Below are 17,023 nucleotides of genomic sequence, written 5' to 3' on the forward strand. Positions count from 1 at the left end.
CCAAAATACTAACTGTAAATTATAGAATACACCAAAATCTTGAGAAGCATGCAAATATAAAAATAACGGCATCCTAAATTACTAAAAACACAATATTGAACACACTCAGATACTAATTTTCTATTAACCACTCATCTAATAGTGATAACAAAAACACAAAAGGCACAAAAATGCTACCTCAGCACATGGTAATTGTACTATGTACGCAAAAATACTATTGAAACACATACAACGCACACAAACACCATGTGCTACATTGGTAGACATTAGTACAAACAACCAAAATACAAATCCAAATAAACGAATATAATTCACACAAAAAGACTGATTTCATGCGTAATTCTCAAGAGTACTAATTTCATAAATAATGTTTTTTCTATGCACTCGCACAGAGAAAACCCATATAATGGAAAACCATTCGTACAATGAAAAAGTAATTTTATATGCAAAACCATCCAAAACTAATGTTGTATATTAACCAGTCCAAAATACTAATTCAACCTACTACTCAACATTCACCAAAATATTAAATTGTGACTCACTACGGCCACACACACACAAGAACACTAGATATGTATACAGGCAATCATATGAAACTTAATACATAACTACTATGAAGACATGTCTATCGTCAAGGGTCATTTTACATTATTTTAGAGAACAAACTCTGAATAATAATTCTAAAAACCAGGCTAATAGCAACTGTGTTTCAGTTGTTTAAACTTCAAATCAAAGTAATAGTGTTAGTTCATCAAAATAACTCATAAACAAACAGAATTAGTTATACTCTAGGCAGAAAATTCATGATCATGCATACACACAAAATAAGAAGTGTCTGAATCGTAATTTAGTCTACATCGTTCAGACATGATGCATATATCTTAATTGGTGGGTTTCTTAGTAAACCCCTGTCCACCCATCGAAGTGGGTCATCTAGACCCAAAATAGTCATGTTTCGTCATCTTACAATGGATTAAGATTTCGAAATGCCACACAGTTCTATTTAGTTGCTAATGTTGCCTAATTATCTTATTCTTCAGAAATGTGAACTGAAATTGACGACCCTATTTTGAGATTAATGTGTTAGAGATCTTATCCTTTGTCCCATACATAACACAATCTATTAAGTTAACTCCTGCAACAAATTTTAACCAAAAAAAGAAACAAGTTATCATAAATGCTCTTCAGCTTTTACCTCAATTTGAGGTTGTGAATCAATTCCTTCAATAGCTCGCAACTATGCCATTGTAGTCCCGGATAAGCTGTAATGCTACAAAATGAAATGGGTATGATATTGCGTTTGTAAGAAGTTCTGAAATTTGACTAATCAAACATAAGCTCAGGTATAAAGAGACAATGTTCCACAGTCTTGAAGCCCACATACTGAGCTTAAACAAAGTTCTGAACTTAGTCGGACATGTAACTCCCTCTGCACCGTAAATGATTTACGAGACTTACACTAGACGTTTGAAATATCATTAACGTAGGAAAAGAAAAACAGAAATAGAATAAGCATCTCCATACGCAATAGGTGTGAAAATATAGCCACAAAAGTCAACTGCCAACCATTACTTGTATCTTATTTAGAGTCAACATTCCAAATCCATCCTGAATGAACCGACATTATTTGGTATCATACCTTAACATATGGAGATACTTACAGAAATTACAAAACTATCACCAAAAATGTAAACCAACTGCCAATCATTATTTGCAATAAACCAATGCCAACCTTAATCTCGGATAGTTGGTAAGTAAAAAATGTGATGCTCAAAGGAACTTACTCAAATCACAAAAGAAAAGAAAATAAATATTAAGTACGTCTCCGCACACAATACAAAATCAGTGCCATTATCCTCACAACCATCCCTACTATTATATCAGTGATCACCAGCATTACCAAATATATTCCAAATTTTTTTTTCAGGTATCATGGTTGTAACACTGTACTGTGACTAATGTAGAGTTACACTTAATATTTAAAATATCATAAAATTGAAAAACGAGAATAAGATAAAATAAGTATCTCCATACGCCATTACGTGTAAAAGCAAACCAACTGCCAGCCATTACTTTGATAGTCTGTCCCAACTCCTTCTCGAATGAACCCACGTAATTTGGTATTTAAATAAGAATCTTTGACCATCACATGTAAACCGAATAAGCCAACTGCCAAACCTCAAGTGAAACCCAGAATTGTTTGTAGAAAGTTGTGATGTCAAAAGAAAAGAGAAAAATCTAAGATAAGTTTAAGAAATAGGTAAGTCTCTGCATACAACACGCAAAATCAGTGTCACATTCCCCACTGCCATCATTTATCCCAACTGTTATATCAACGTCCACGACACTATAGATCGTATTCCCAAAAAACCATGTATCATGGTTGTATACACTGTACGGCAACATATGCAGAGACTTACACTAAAAACTTTTGTAAACTTGTAAAAGAAAATGATAAAAGAGCAAAAATAAGATAATCATAAAATTGAAAAAGGAGAATAAGATAAAATAAGCATCTCCATACGCCGTAGGTGTAAAAGTAAACCAACTGCCAGCCATTACTTTGATAGTCTGTCTCAAATCCTTCTCGAATGAACCCACATAATAGGTATGATACCTTGACGTATGGAGATACTTCCAAAAACTAGAAAACATTTATAAAATATTTTTGAAAATAAAATAAGCATCTTCGAACATCACATGTAAACCGGATAAGCTAACTGCCAAACCTCAGTGAAACCCACAATTGTTTGTAGAAACTTGTGATGTCAAAAGAAAAGAGAAAAAAATCTAAGATAAGTTTAACAAATATGGAAGTCTCTGCATACAACACACCAAATCAATGTCACATTCCCCACTGCCATCATTTACCCCAACTGTTATATCAATGTCCACAGCACTATAGATCAGTGTCACATTCCCCACTGCCATCATTTATCCCAACTGTTATATCAACGTCCATAGCACTATAGATCGTATTCCAAAAAAAAAAAACATGTATCATGGTTGTATACATTGTACGGCAACATAAGCAGAGACTTAAAACTTTTGTAAACTTGTTAAAGAAAATGATAAAAGAGCAAAACTAAGATAAACATCTTCACACATCGTAGTATAAATATTCAACAAAAGTAAACCAACTGCTAGCGAGTCTTTGTAATTAAATCGATACCGACCTTTATCTCCAAAATATAAGTACCATGATGTAGGAAGCTATTTATAAAAATAAGAAACTAGAATGGAGTATTATAATACTCAAAAATAAGTAAATATAGAACAATGTTGTCCGTTCCCGCCTTTTCAGTTTCCGGCAACAGTTTTTTCCTCTCTCTTTGAATTTAGTTTTGGTGGGTATAAAGCATATTTTTGTAAAAGTTATCGTATTGAGAACTAGGAGTTCTTGAAAGATATACACTTGCTCCATCATAAGAGAAGTTTGACCCACAATGTAAAGTGTTATCATTTGTTATTTGTTGTTTCGAATATGACCATAGCCAACCTTATTTCTTAAACAGATTTAGGGTTTATGTTTAATGCCAATATTGCAAGAGAAATTGTAAGGCACAAGCACTTTCCTCCCTCATGGGTTATTTTTAAGATTGACTAAAAGAACTTGATGTCTAGGAGGAAAGGGAAGAAAAATTACCAGCAATATACACCAACAAATAACCCATCTGGCTATCAAGTTCAATACTGGGTCGATTCCCTCACACTGATGTACAAGATTAAGATCGTTGGATCGAGTACGAAGAAAGTGAAATCAGAGTTCCTCAAAGTCTCGTCATCTAGACTTGAAGATTGGGAGTCGTTTGTTTGAACCGTAAAATTTAGGGTTTCGGGTATCATAAAATATTGCGAACAAAAGAGTTGATCAAGTAGTAAATACCTTTGCTTGAAGAAAGTTAGGGTTTCCCAATGCCTAGATCCATAGATCACGATGGTGCACTACCGAGAGAGGGAGAGAGAGAGAGGAATCAATACATTAGGGTCACCGTCATCTTCTGATAAAGATTATCATTCTTGATCTTTCATTCCCACTAGGTTCGCGAATAAGAAGAGAGACAAAGAGATAGAGAGAGAGAGAGAGAGAGAGAGAAACAGTTCTCACAAACATCTCTGATGATCTCCATGGCGGAGTGTAACTGTTTCTCGATTGGGAGTAATGCCTCCCTCTCTCTCTATCTCTCTCCATGAAAACAAATCTTGATTTTTTCTTGATTGAGAATAATGCTTCTCTCTCTATCTCGCCTCAACCTATTCTTGATCTTGGTGGACATACTTTTCAATAAGGAAGGTAGTGGACCTTTTAACAAAAAAAAAAGTAGTGGACCGCAACTGCTCAAAACCTGAGTGTGTGAATAATTCTAATGAAGACAGAGGTGATGAGGAGGTGCTGTCAAAGGTGGCGGCTTAGAGCATCTCCAATGGGACACTCAATCTCTAACACTTAGAGTGCCACATAGACTTTTTGGAGTTTTTGTTCAAAAATCATCTCCAATGGAACACTTTATTAGACACTCTAATATGAGGTGGACACATTTATTATAGAGTGTCTAGAGAGAGAAACTCTAAAATGAGAGTGTCTACTTGAGACTCTCTAAGTGTTACTTTTAAATTTCAACCAATAAAAAATCTTGCTTTTCAACTACTTTTTATCTATTGAATTGAAGAAGGACACGTGTATTAAATAGACTCACTTTAGAGATCTCCATTGGAGACCAACAAAAATTAGAGTGTCTCTATATTGACATTTAGGAAAGAGAATATCTATTGGCCCTTGACAACTAGGACTTTTAGAGTGTTTGTTAGAGTGTCCCATTGGAGATGCTCTTATGTAGAAAAGCCAAGTGTGCAAAATGATGTTACATGTCGCATTGGTGTTTCTCCAAGCGACAGTGAATCTGGGGAAGAATATGATCCAGCAACCGAGCTTAATGGGTCAGCTGGAAACACTCCATGGGTATCTAGTGGGACAAGAAGGGGTGGTGCAAAAGAATCAAAATTTCTTTGTGCTCGGCTCACCGATGAGAAGAAAACAAAAAGCCGAAAGCAAACAAGATTTTAAATGGTTAGTGACTTAGTGTGGGTTGCTGGAACGTTCGAGGTCTTAATGACGATAGGAAAATCATGGAGGTAAGAGATATGATTCGTATTCAAAAACTCAGTTTGTGCGGTATTGTGGAAACAAAGGTACTATATCGGAATAGGGAAAAGATCCAGAAGAGTATTAATCCGTTTTGGTCCTATTTGGACAATCATGTTGATGGAGATGTAGGTCGAATATGGCTTATGTGGGATCCAAATATTTTATCTGTTCAGCTGGTATACAGTTCAACCCAATTAGTTGCGGTCCGAGTGGAATGGATCGGGAAACCTTTTATGCTTGCTATTGTGTATGGTCATACTTTTTCTGCAGGTCGTACTATCTTATGGGAAGTGATTGAGAGGCTTGTTGCTGAACATGAGCTACCTTGGTTACTATTGGGAGATTATAACTCGATTCTACATGCTGATGACAAAATAGGAGGTGATGATGTTCGTCCGATACATTACACTGATTTCCTTCAATGTACTCAAAATACTCATTTGTTGGACTGTCCATACACCGGTTGTAGATACACCTGGACTAACTCCCGGGAGGGGGAACAAAATATTATATCAAAGCTGGACAGATGCCTAATGAATATTGAACTCCTTGACTTATTTACGGGTTTGAAAACGGAATTTCTCCCACCTGGTTGGTCCGATCACTCACCCATGGTAGTGTCCCTTGAGATGATAAAACAATCCGGAAAACGTCCTTTTAAGTTCTTCGATTGTTGGTTGGAGGAACCGGGGTTTATTGATATGGTCAAGCAGGCTTGGTTGATGAGAGTACAAGGTAACCCGATGTTCCAACTAACTTCAAAACTGAAGGCAGTCAAAAACAGAATAATACAATGGAAGGGAGCACGGTTTGCAAACATGGCAGGTCAAGTAGATGAAGCTAGGAACCGTATGCATGAATGTCAGGAGGAGTTATTTGGTGACCCAATGAATCCAGAATTACGTAGAACCGAGAGGAGATTGGTTCATGAGTATGTGGTGAAGATGACGGTTGAGAGCTCCATGAAGAGGCAGCAGTCCAGAGTTAAATGGCTGACCTTAGACGATCAGAATACAAAGTTTTTCCATAGTTCAGTAAAGGAGAGAAGGGCCCGAAACAACATCTCAAAGCTACAAAATGATGATGGTTCACAGGTAGCAGACCCTGATGTTATTCCAATGTTGTTTGTGGACTATTATATAGCTCTTCTTGGTACTGACTCCCCGGATGAAGAAGAAGACGTTATACTAGCAGGGTTTGAGTTTGAGCATACTATTAACCCGGATTCAGCAAGTATACTCGAAAGGGTGGTGACACGAGATGAAATTCTTGAGACACTTTCCACCATAGGTTCTGAAAAAGCACCTGGGGCAGATGGTTTCTCGTCCTTGTTCTTTAAGTCTTTATGGAAAGTAGTAGGAGATGATTTTACTCGAGCAATTCAATGTTTCTTCCGCTCCGGGCGGCTTCTTAGGAAGGTAAACTCAACTCTTATTTCATTGGTTCCTAAAGTGTCTAATCCTTCTTCTCTGAGTGATTTCAGGCCTATATCGTGTTGTAACGTCATTTACAAATGTATCACCAAGATACTTGCGAACAGATCGAAACAGTATGTAGCCACACTAGTGAGCGAAAACCAATCGGCGTTTATCTGAGGCAGGTTAATCCAAGATAATATTATGTTGGCGCATGAATTAGTTCATGATTATGGTAAGGCTCGGGGACTTGACCGATGCACGGTGAAGATAAACCTTCGGAAAGCTTACGATACAGTTCGATGGACATATTTACTCAAAATTTTACAGAAATTTGGGCTCCCGAACAGATTTGTTGGTTGGATAAGATAATGTATTACTACCCCACGATTCTCAGTTATGGTAAATGGAGGCTCCCATGGTTACTTCGAGGGGAAGAAGGGCTTACGGCAAGGCTGCCCGCTTTCTCCTTACTTATTTGTTATGGTTATGGAGGTTTTTTCGGTTTTACTTCAACAGGAACACCAGCAAGGCAATTTTAGATTGCACCCTCGTTGCAAAGACCCAGTTGTTACTCATTTGTGCTTTGCATATGACCTTATGGTCTTTATGAGAGGCGATGTCGGATCAACAAATGCACTACAATCAGTGGTTAGTAAGCTCTATAAGGGTACAGCCTTGGCTGTGAATATTAGCAAAAGCTCCATTTTCTGTGCTGGTATGACCGAGGATCGGAAGGAGGCAGTCCGGACTGTCCTCGGTTTCCAATTGGGTGTTCTACCAATCAGGTATCTTGGTGTCCCTCTCCTAGCTTCCCGATTGGCGTATAAAGATTGTATCCCACTTATAAATCAGGTACAAACCCGAGTCCAATCTTGGAAGGTCCGTTATCTCTCTTATGCAGGGCGTCTTGTTCTTATTAAGACGGTTCTGGGCAGTATGTTGGTTTTCTGGGCATCGGTGTTTGTTCTTCCAAAGAGAGTTTATAAAGAAATCGATAGTATCTTCAACAGATTTCTTTGGAAAGGGCTTGAAGGAAGTAACAGACCAGCGGTGAATTGGCTTGATGTCTGCTTACCGAAAAGTGAAGGTGGGCTGGGTTTACGAGATATATCAACGATGACGCAGGCATTGAATCTTAGGCATATATGGGATATTATTAGTGAGAAGAACACTCTCTAGATCCGATGGGTGAAGCGGTATCTGATAAGAGGACAGAACTTCTGGACTATGAAAATTCCGACTAGCTGCTCGTGGTGTTGGAGGAGGGTTCTGGGCAGCAGGGTGTTAGCTCAAAATTTGGTCACATATCTTATTCATGATGGTAGTAAGACCTATTTTTGGCGGGATATATGGCTTCCTACAGGTTCATTAGCTGCGAGTTACAACCACTATCGTTGTTTTGATACAAACATAAGAGAAGACTCTCTAGTGCCGGAATACATAATGGATGGTAGCTAGGTTTTGTCGGACCAGGTTCGCCATGCTCTCGGGGATATTTTCGACACAATACAGTAGGTAGTAGTGGGTGGTCTGACGAAGGATACTATTGTCTGGAAAGTCACTGATTCAGGGGAGTATACAATCAAAGACACATACAACTCCATTCGGCGCAAGGGTAGCAACGTACAATGGTCAAATCTGGTTTGGTGCAATGAAGGGGTCCCAAAACACTCCTTCACTACCTGGATTGCACTAAAGACGGGCCTAAAAACAAAAGCAAAATTGAGGGAGTGGGGTTTAGAAGTGGATTCTATATGCCCTCTATGTCATAATGAAATAGAAACAGATGAACATCTTTTTTTGGCTGCGCTTTCTCACTCTCTGTTTGGACTGAGTTGTTATTGTTATTGGGCATACGAAGACATCATACGGGTATTTAGGCTGAAGAATTGAATTGGTGTATCACTACGTTCCATGGAAATTCCATTCTTGATCGACTGTGGAGCCTGATTTTTAATGCATACTTCTTCCATATTTGGACAGAGAGAAATCGTCGTATTTTCCGGGGTGCAACATGCACATGGCAGATACTTCTTCAGGTGATTAGTAGTGAGGTCAAAGTAAAGACAACATCATGGAAGAAGAGGCCTAGTGCGGCAGGTGGGGGCCAGCAGATTCTCAATAATTGGAACATTACTGTACCGGTTTCCATAAAAACACCCAAAATGTGTAAATGTCAAGGCCCATCGCCAGGTCAAATACTAATTAATATTGATGGTTCGTTTGCTGACTCCCGAATATGATTTGTACCACTCCCTGGCACTTCATCTTCAGACTCCTGAATAGGGTTTAAAGAGTCTGAACCATCTGGTTGTGAGAGAAACGAAAAAGAGTTACCTGAAACGGGAGTATGTTGCCTTTCTCGACCATGGACAGGAACGTTCATCCTTGCCATTTTTCGACGCGATTGATCGGGCTTATCGGGTTGTCCAGCTCCTACACTGAACTTATAAGTTTTCAAAATCACCATTGACCACCCCTCGTCCTTCTCTTGATTCCCATGTCGGTTGTGCTGATTTTGATCTCGACCACTAACTGTGGCTGGTCTCTTTTTTCCCATACCATTTCTCCGATCAGGTTGGTTATTGGTTTGCTTCCCGGTGTTGTTGCTGCCCGGCTTAGTCATCACCGAGTTTCGCTGGCCTGATCTGAGTGGTTGAGGGTTATTAGCTAAGTGGGTGTTATTTGGTCGCATAACACGGACTGGTTCAATTCCTATAGGGGCAGTAGGTTTTGATTGTTTAGGGCAAATGGACCCCTCGTGCCTAAACACTTTGCACACCCCACACTTAGCCGGTTTCCACGAGTACTCCACCTGTACCTTTGCCTTGTATTCTGACGTACCATCCTTAACTTCAATATCTATCTCATCCAGTAATTCCTTTTTCAACACTAACTTCCACGCATACTCGTGCAAACGCCATTCGCTCTTTCGATTTCGTACGGCTATCCTGCCTTAAAGGCACACCCAACCCACTAGCTATTCGAAAAATACCTTTAGAATCCCAAAGAATGAGAGGTATGTTTATCAAGTTAACCCAGATTGGCATTGATTTCATCTCTCGTAACTCTTGTTCCACGTTTAGGTGCCAAGGTCTTACTACAAAAAGTCGACCAGCAATAAAGATAGGCTTGTGTTCAAGCGCTCGTCGTCTATCATCGGAAGAAGAAAACTTGATTACGTAGGCTGAGGTTCCATGTACCGTGATCTTCATATCTCCTTTCGGGGTCCACTTGTTCGAGAGCACACTATAAACCAGGCCATATGCTAATCTCTCACCAATAAAGCTCCCTATGATCACGTCCTCAAACGATTTGATTTCCGTTGCAAAGTCTGAAACATCAAATTCGGCTACTACACCACCCTCCCTTTCTCTTGGTGGAATATAGGTTAATGCATCCGGATCTTCTTCTTGTTGCGAGTGGAAGAGTGTTGTCCAGTTACCTAGTTTAGGAGCACCCACCAATGGGGACCCATGTACTGTTTGGCCGTGTCCAGTCACTCCCCTTTCACCTGCCGAAACCCTAATTTCTTTTCCGGGTTATCTCACCATCTCCGGCGAGCTTGACTTCGCAGTTTTTTTTGCAGGAATCAGCAGGGATTAAAGGGACCCTGACCCATTTATTAAACTAAAACCCACAATACAAGTATCCCTCATTATAACAAACTATAATGAGGCTCAAAGAGAAACCAAGCAACTAGGCTATTAGGCATACCCAACAGCACACAAAAGCACAAAAATACAAAGACAATGATCAAAGCATTTATTAAACTTAGCAGTTTGGACGTTGTTCTTGCTGAATTCTTCCCTTGGACTACGAAGAACTCCAGCAAACAAGTTATCACGTATTGCATCAACAAAAGGGTTATTACCCAGGACTTTGTTTTTTGCAGCAGACACATTGGTTCCCTTTGCACGAACAGCACTTCCATTAACTTGACCAGACTTTTGATATTGGTTTCCTTTTGATCGTGATGCATACTCGTCCCTTAGGTTAGATGGTTGTGTTGTTGCTTGGAACTTCATGCCAACTAATGCAGGAGCAACAGTGTTTGATCAGCCAGGGCTGGAATAATCAGAGCTAGAGCAAGCAGCGCTGGACAAGCCTCCCAAACGTTACTTTGCTGAAGTTGGACCAACTAAGCAATGATTAAATATGGGCTTTAAAGAGGATTATCGAAGACTTGAAGAGTCATTTTCGTTTTTAGTAATCTGCATTAAATTTAGTCTGCGTCTGTATAGTGTTGTTAACTTTGACTGATTCCTATTAGCTTTGCTAAAATTTTCTAGGAGATAAACATTTTTAGTCCGTCTTAGTTGACTTTGAGTGCTTTTGGACCCTATTGTATTTTAGAAATGTTTTTGAATTTTGTGGGTACATTCTCTGGAAACCCTCACGAGACAAAACTCGTCCACTAGGGCAACCTAGGGGTTTAACGGCTTGTTGCATATGCTAAATGCAACCGGGATTCCTCCGAAAGTGAGTTAGGTTTTTCTTTTATTTTGTTTTACTCGAGGACTAGCAAAATCTAAGTTTGGGGATGTTTGATGGGTCATGAAAATGTCCCATCTAAGTCGTTTAATTTAGCCAAGTTAGTCGGTTTCGAGTCTTTATTATAATAAAATGGTTGGTTTTCTTGATTAGGTGTCTTTTGCAGAGTTAGGTGTGAAAAACGGTTAAAAATGAGAAAAAGATGCATAAAGGGTATTTTGGTCATTTGGAGTCAAGGACATTCTGGAAATTTGGCCAAGGTCAGTGCGTGGTTGAAAAGTAGAGGTCGAGACGAGTCCGTAGGAGAAAACGGAAGTCAAATCGGAGTCCGGACGAAGGAATAAACCAAGGTCAAAGTCAGGTCAACATTTGGTACAATGTCGAGCAAGTTTCTGGCCCGCGGTATGCTTAGGGACACGTGTCGTAGTTCGGAGGTCGGAGCACCTTAATCCCGTGATCGCGCTAAGCAGCGAAGTGTGGCCATCGAGCATGATCCAATGTACCGCGTTTCATTTTAGTTCGGTAGTCCCTTGCTCGCGTTTTAATCGCAGCCGCAACTTCCCGCGTTTTTGAGATCGTGCGGCTGCTGAACGTTCCGTCATTTATCTACTTCCGTGTTGCCCGAAGCTTCGTATTAAGGTAGTCCCGGGACGCGTGTCACTCTCCTGTCCCTTTAGATCCGCGTACACCTTTCATCCGACGGCCTCTGTTTAAACCGCAACTTTAAACCGTAAACCCCGCTACAACCCAGCATCCGAATTCCCAAATTAAACCCTAGCCGCCAGCCCAACTAGGGTTTTATCCCTTTTAACCCTTCTATTTACCCTTTTAGCCCTCAACTTTCCACTTTTTACCAATTTTAACCCCAACTCAACCCTAATCCTATATAAACACTTTTAGAAGACCAACCAACTTCTCTTTTCTTAGCCCCTCTTTCCTCCTTCTTGTAGTTGTAAAACCCTAACCCTTCTTTTCCCCTCTTATCCTCTCTTAGGCTCCTTTTCTCTCTACCTCTTCTCAACTAAAAACCCTAGCCACCATTCTTTTCTCTACCACCTTCATCTTTTCTCTAGATTTACTTTCTCCTTCTAATTTCTTCTTCTAACCTTCTAATTTCTCCATACCTTCTTCTCTAAAATCTCTTATTTTTCTATCTCTCTTCTAAATTTCTCTTCTTTTATCTTCTAATAAGCTATTATTTGGAGTTTTGAGCAATATTCTTGAGATACTTGGAGCTTAAATTGGACATCAAAATGGAGATACATGGGAATATGGATTGTGAACATTCTTGGTGATTTCTTTCCATTAACTCTTCTCAAAGCAATAGCAGAAGACATGTCCCCCTTCATAAACACCATGAGGTCATTAGCAAAGCATAAGTGAGTAATGATAGGCCTGCCACACTTAGGATGCAAATGGAAAGCACCAGCAATCTGTTCTTTCTGAAGGAGCATAGCAAAAACCTCCATAACCAAAACAAAAATATAAGGGGAGATAGGGCAACCTTGCCTAAGACCCCTGTTACCTTCAAAGAACCCATTCACTGCTCCATTCACCACTACAGAAAACTTAGAAGTGGTAACACAGGCTGCAATCCACTGGACAAACTTGTCAGGTAACTGAAACTTCTTGAGAATCTTCAACAGAGAAGACCATCTCACAGTATCATAGGCCTTCTGCAAGTCAATTTTCACAGTACATCTGGCTGAGCCATCTTTCATTCCATATCCTCTCACTAGCTCATGAGCAAGCATAATATTATCTTGTATGGACCTGCCTGAAATGAAAGCAGATTGATTCTCACCCACCATAGAGCCCACCACACTTTTAAGCCTAAGAGTAAGGATCTTGGTAATGGTCTTACACACCACATTGCAGCAAGCAATAGGTCTGAAATCACCCATAGTAGTAACATTTGGCCTTAGGCACCAAGGTTAACAAAGTAGCATTCACCTTTCCTAGCAGCTTTCCTGATTTGAAGAAACTAATCACAGCTCTAGTGAAATCATCTCCAACCACTCTCCAGCACTTTTTAAAGAAATGAGAAGAGAAGCCATCAGGGCCAGGGGCTTTATCAGATCCAATTGTAGATAAAGCATAAACCACCTCCTTTCTAGTGACTGGAGCTAACAGAACCTGCAAATCAGCACTAGAAATAGAATTAGAAAACTCAAAAGAATTTAAGATAGCATCATCACCAATATCAACCTCCTCAAAACCAAAGAAGGCTTTATAATGATTGACACATTCATCAACAACCTCCTTCTGGTCCTCCAAGATAACCTCTACACCATTAGTAAGCTTATGGATACTATTCCTGGCTCTCCTTTCCTTGATGGTATTATGGAAGAATTTAGTGTTTCCATCCATCTCAGTGAGCCATTGAACCCTAGATTTTTGCTTGAGCATAGAGACCTCAGCCTCAGCCAGATGGGTATAGCTGCTCAAGGCTTCCTTCTCAAGCCTTCTCAAGCTTACATCCTGAGGATGCTCATGAAGAACAGCTTGAATATCATCCAAATCCTTCCTAGCATCACTGACTTGCTGGGAGAAGTTAGAAAAATTAGCTGCTTTCCATTAAATCAGTTTAGACTTCACCCTTTTAAGCTTAGTCACTAGTTGATACATAGGAGTGCCCATCACATCACAGTCCCATTCTTCCTCAATCATGTCAAGAAATCCAGGTTCATCACACCAGCAATTGAAAAATTTAAAAGGCTTCCTCCCAATACATTGGACCTCAAAAACAGATAAGATAGCAGGAGAATGGTCCACCTGACCAGGGAGGAGGAACTGAGCACTAGAGTTAGGAAAAAGATGCAACCAATCTAGATTAATGAGAACTCTATCAAGTTTAGAATACACACTAGCAAGTCCCTCTTGCCTATTATTCCAAGTGAAGAAGCATCCACTATAAGGACAGTCCAAGAGAGCAGAATCATGGACATAATCAGAAAAATCCTTATAGTGACAAGGCCTAACTAGATCCCCACCTTGCTTTTCATCAGGATTGAGAATAGAGTTAAAATCACCCATAAAAGCCCAAGGACCTTGAAGTCTCTCAGTAAGATTGACAATGTCCTTCCAAAGCTGCTTCCTGAGCTCACCACTATTATGGCCATAAACTATAGCAAGCCTAAAACATTTATTATCTTTGGAAACAATCTGAACAACAATCATTTGGTCAAAGGAAAACAAGTGATCTACTGTCCATTGGTTAGGGTCCCAACCTAACCAAACTCTGCCACCTCTACTAGCATCATAGTTATCCAAATAAAGCCAATAAGGGTTAAGAGATCTCTGCACAAGCTCTTTATTAGCAATGGTAACTCTAGTTTCAACAAAGCCACACATACTCAACTTATTTACTCTCATGAGGTCTTTAACCTCTTTTATTCTTGTGGGGCTATTCATGCTCCTCACATTCCAGCAGCCTAAACTACCCATTGGAAGGGCAAATGGGTTTCCTAACTGGCACACCCAAAAGGGATCCCTCTGAACCAGCAGCTACTTCTTTCTCCCTATTAGCAAACAATGCAATGACTCTAGCTACACTATCACTCTGCTCAGCTTTAGAGTTCCTAGGCACAAGAGGACAAGAACCCTCAGTAGTATGCACAACAGGTAGGGTAACAGGACCTTCAATACCTTCCATGGAGTGTGTCCCAACCTCCTCTCTCTGCCCTTCATTAGAGAAACAAACTCTCTTGGAAGCCTGGGCACCAAGCTCTTCAGAACAAGTAGTAGCCTTAACCCCCACATAGGCATGTTTACTCTTTCTTTTGACCACAGGAGTCCAATCATCATCAGCTAGGGTGGAAGCCTCACACATATTCACCACTGGTTGGCTACTAGAAGCAGCCAGAGAATTAGTAGTATGAAGCTCCTTCTCAAAAGCTCCATCATGAAGAGCAGCGAACCGAGACCCCTGACCAGATAGACCAAAAGGTTTTGCCTTAGGCAAGGATGGAGGTGCTGATTTCTGCAAAGGCCTAGCTCGAGAAGCAGTAGAGGAGCTAGGCATAGCAGCAACATTAGGATGAACATTCTCCTTGGCATTTCGTCGAACAGGTGGTTCACCCCCCTGTTTGGGTTGTTGGGGATGTCTATGGGGAGGATTTTTGACACTATCTTGGGTAGGGAAGTGATGACAGCGGCCAGAAAAATGGCCAAACTCCCCACACCTAGTGCAAATAGCTGGTTTCCATGCATACTCAACTCGCACAGAGTTAATCTTCACTTCATCAGTAACCAGGTTAACAGTGGTAGGAAACTTACATTGTCTATTGACTTCTACACACACTCGAGCAAATGCCATGCGAGTTCTTGATTCACTAGGGGCATCCAACATAAGAGGCTTACCAATGAGACTAGCAATTCGAGCAATGCCTTTAGGATTCCAATAAAGAGAAGGGACATCCCAAAGACTAATCCAAGCAGGAACAAAATCCAAATTTTGAATCTCCTCCTCAATGAAAGGAGACCAAGGTCTTACCACAAACAGGTGGTTCAAAATGAATAGGGGTTCATGCTCTAGAGCAGCTTGACGATCCTCCTCAAGGGTAAACTTAATCATAAAAGCAGAAGTGCCATGAATGGTTAAGGTGAACTCACCTTGAGGTTTCCATGCTTTCTTAAGTGCAGCAAACACATTAGCAAACGGCATTCGACGCCCCACAAAGGATCCCACAAGCAAATCTTCACAATCTCTCAGTTCATCAGCAAATTCAGACACTGAAAACATTGCAACTGGTTCTCCATTAACCATCATTGGTTCAGTAAATTCAAGAGGAACCCTATTCGCAACCTTCTTGCTTCCCCTAAACAAGGAAGCCCAATCAGTCTTCCAAGAAGACCTCACATCATCCGATTTCTCCTTCCCATTCATGTTCTGTTGTGTAGAAATTCCATCACCCAAAGGCTCAGGATCTCCTTCGCCAGAACCAGGAAGAAAAAGGTGCGGCTCCCCCACCGCCGGCATGTTCTCCGTAAGGAGACAAACCAGCAGAGAGAGCCTGTCGGAGAATCAAACAACCACTAAACAAACAAAGATCCTACACAGAAAACAAGGCCAACCTAACAACCGCCGAGAAAATTGGAGAAGATAGCTGCGCCGGAAAAAGAGAGGCAACCCTAGAAAATCGCGCCGCCCGGGAGTTTCTCTCTCCTCTCTTCTATTTAGGTCAAACCCAGGAGACTTGCTACAAAGAGGAATTCCTTTCCACTTTCTATTAATATTACATAGTTGAATGGGCTCTCGCATATTCTTCTGAGATGTGTTATAAAAAAAATATGTTATTAGAATCCGCCGATCCGCTTCCACTCGGCCAACCGAGTGGACCCAGTCCATGAAGATCTTCAATGTATATTTTAGTTGCATGTGTTATTGTTGGATCTTTAATGTATATTTAGTAGGGTTATTTCCCTAATGGCCCCCTACTTTGTGACCAGCTTCCCGCCTGACACCCCACTTTACGAGAAATACCCATATGGCCCCCTTCCGTTATAACACCGTCACACACTCTCCTCCATCATGTTTTCTCTCTCTGCCAAGTCACGCCACATCGTCTGTTACGCCACCTCATCACCTTCTCCAGCAGAGGTCGCCAGCCGGCCGGCGACCTTCAAACTAAAAAAAAAAAATTCACTCTTCTTCTCTCTCTCTCTCTCTAAAACTACTCCGGCTCAAGAACAGACCACTCCGGCGAAGGGAGACCTTCGCCGGAGTAGTTTTAGAGAGAGAGAGAAGAAGAGAGAAAAATAAATTTAGTTCGAAGGTTGCCGGCCGGCCGGCGACCTCTGCCGGAGAAGGTGATGAGGTGGCGTAACAGATGATGTGGCGTGACTTGGCAGAGAGAGAAAACATGATGGAGGAGAGAGAGTGACGGTGTTATAACGGAAGGGAGCCATATGGGTATTTCTCGTAAAGTGGGGGGCCAGGCGGGAAGCTGGTCACAAAGTAGGG

At 40.7% G+C, this 17,023-nt stretch overlaps 1 protein-coding gene across 1 annotated transcript; it reads right to left on the minus strand.

The window, feature by feature from the left end:
• Nucleotides 1–12,954: 12,954 nt before the first annotated feature.
• Nucleotides 12,955–16,039, minus strand: LOC147549068 (uncharacterized). The gene is made up of 3 exons (XM_086668212.1): nucleotides 14,502–16,039; nucleotides 13,657–14,389; nucleotides 12,955–13,602 (listed from the first exon to the last, which is right to left on the minus strand). Exons 1-3 carry the CDS (start codon nucleotides 16,037–16,039, stop codon nucleotides 12,955–12,957), a joined length of 2,919 nt encoding a protein of 972 aa, XP_086524338.1.
• Between the last annotated feature and the right edge of the window lie 984 nt (nucleotides 16,040–17,023).

This window comes from Eschscholzia californica, unplaced genomic scaffold (assembly GCF_041429995.1).
Source record: "Eschscholzia californica isolate CP2 unplaced genomic scaffold, dmEscCali1.0.p SCAF_3, whole genome shotgun sequence".
Lineage (NCBI taxonomy): Eukaryota > Viridiplantae > Streptophyta > Magnoliopsida > Ranunculales > Papaveraceae > Eschscholzia > Eschscholzia californica.

Coding starts and splice junctions, on each gene's coding strand:
- LOC147549068 (XM_086668212.1), bottom strand. CDS start 16,039: ATGCCGGCGGTGGGGGAGCCGCACCTTTTTCTTCCTGGTTCTGGCGAA. Junction 14,390..14,501: donor CCCATTTGCCCTTCCAATGG/GTAGTTTAGGCT, acceptor TGTTGAAACTAG/AGTTACCATTGCTAATAAAG. Junction 13,603..13,656: donor TAGTGACTAAGCTTAAAAGG/GTGAAGTCTAAA, acceptor AACTTCTCCCAG/CAAGTCAGTGATGCTAGGAA.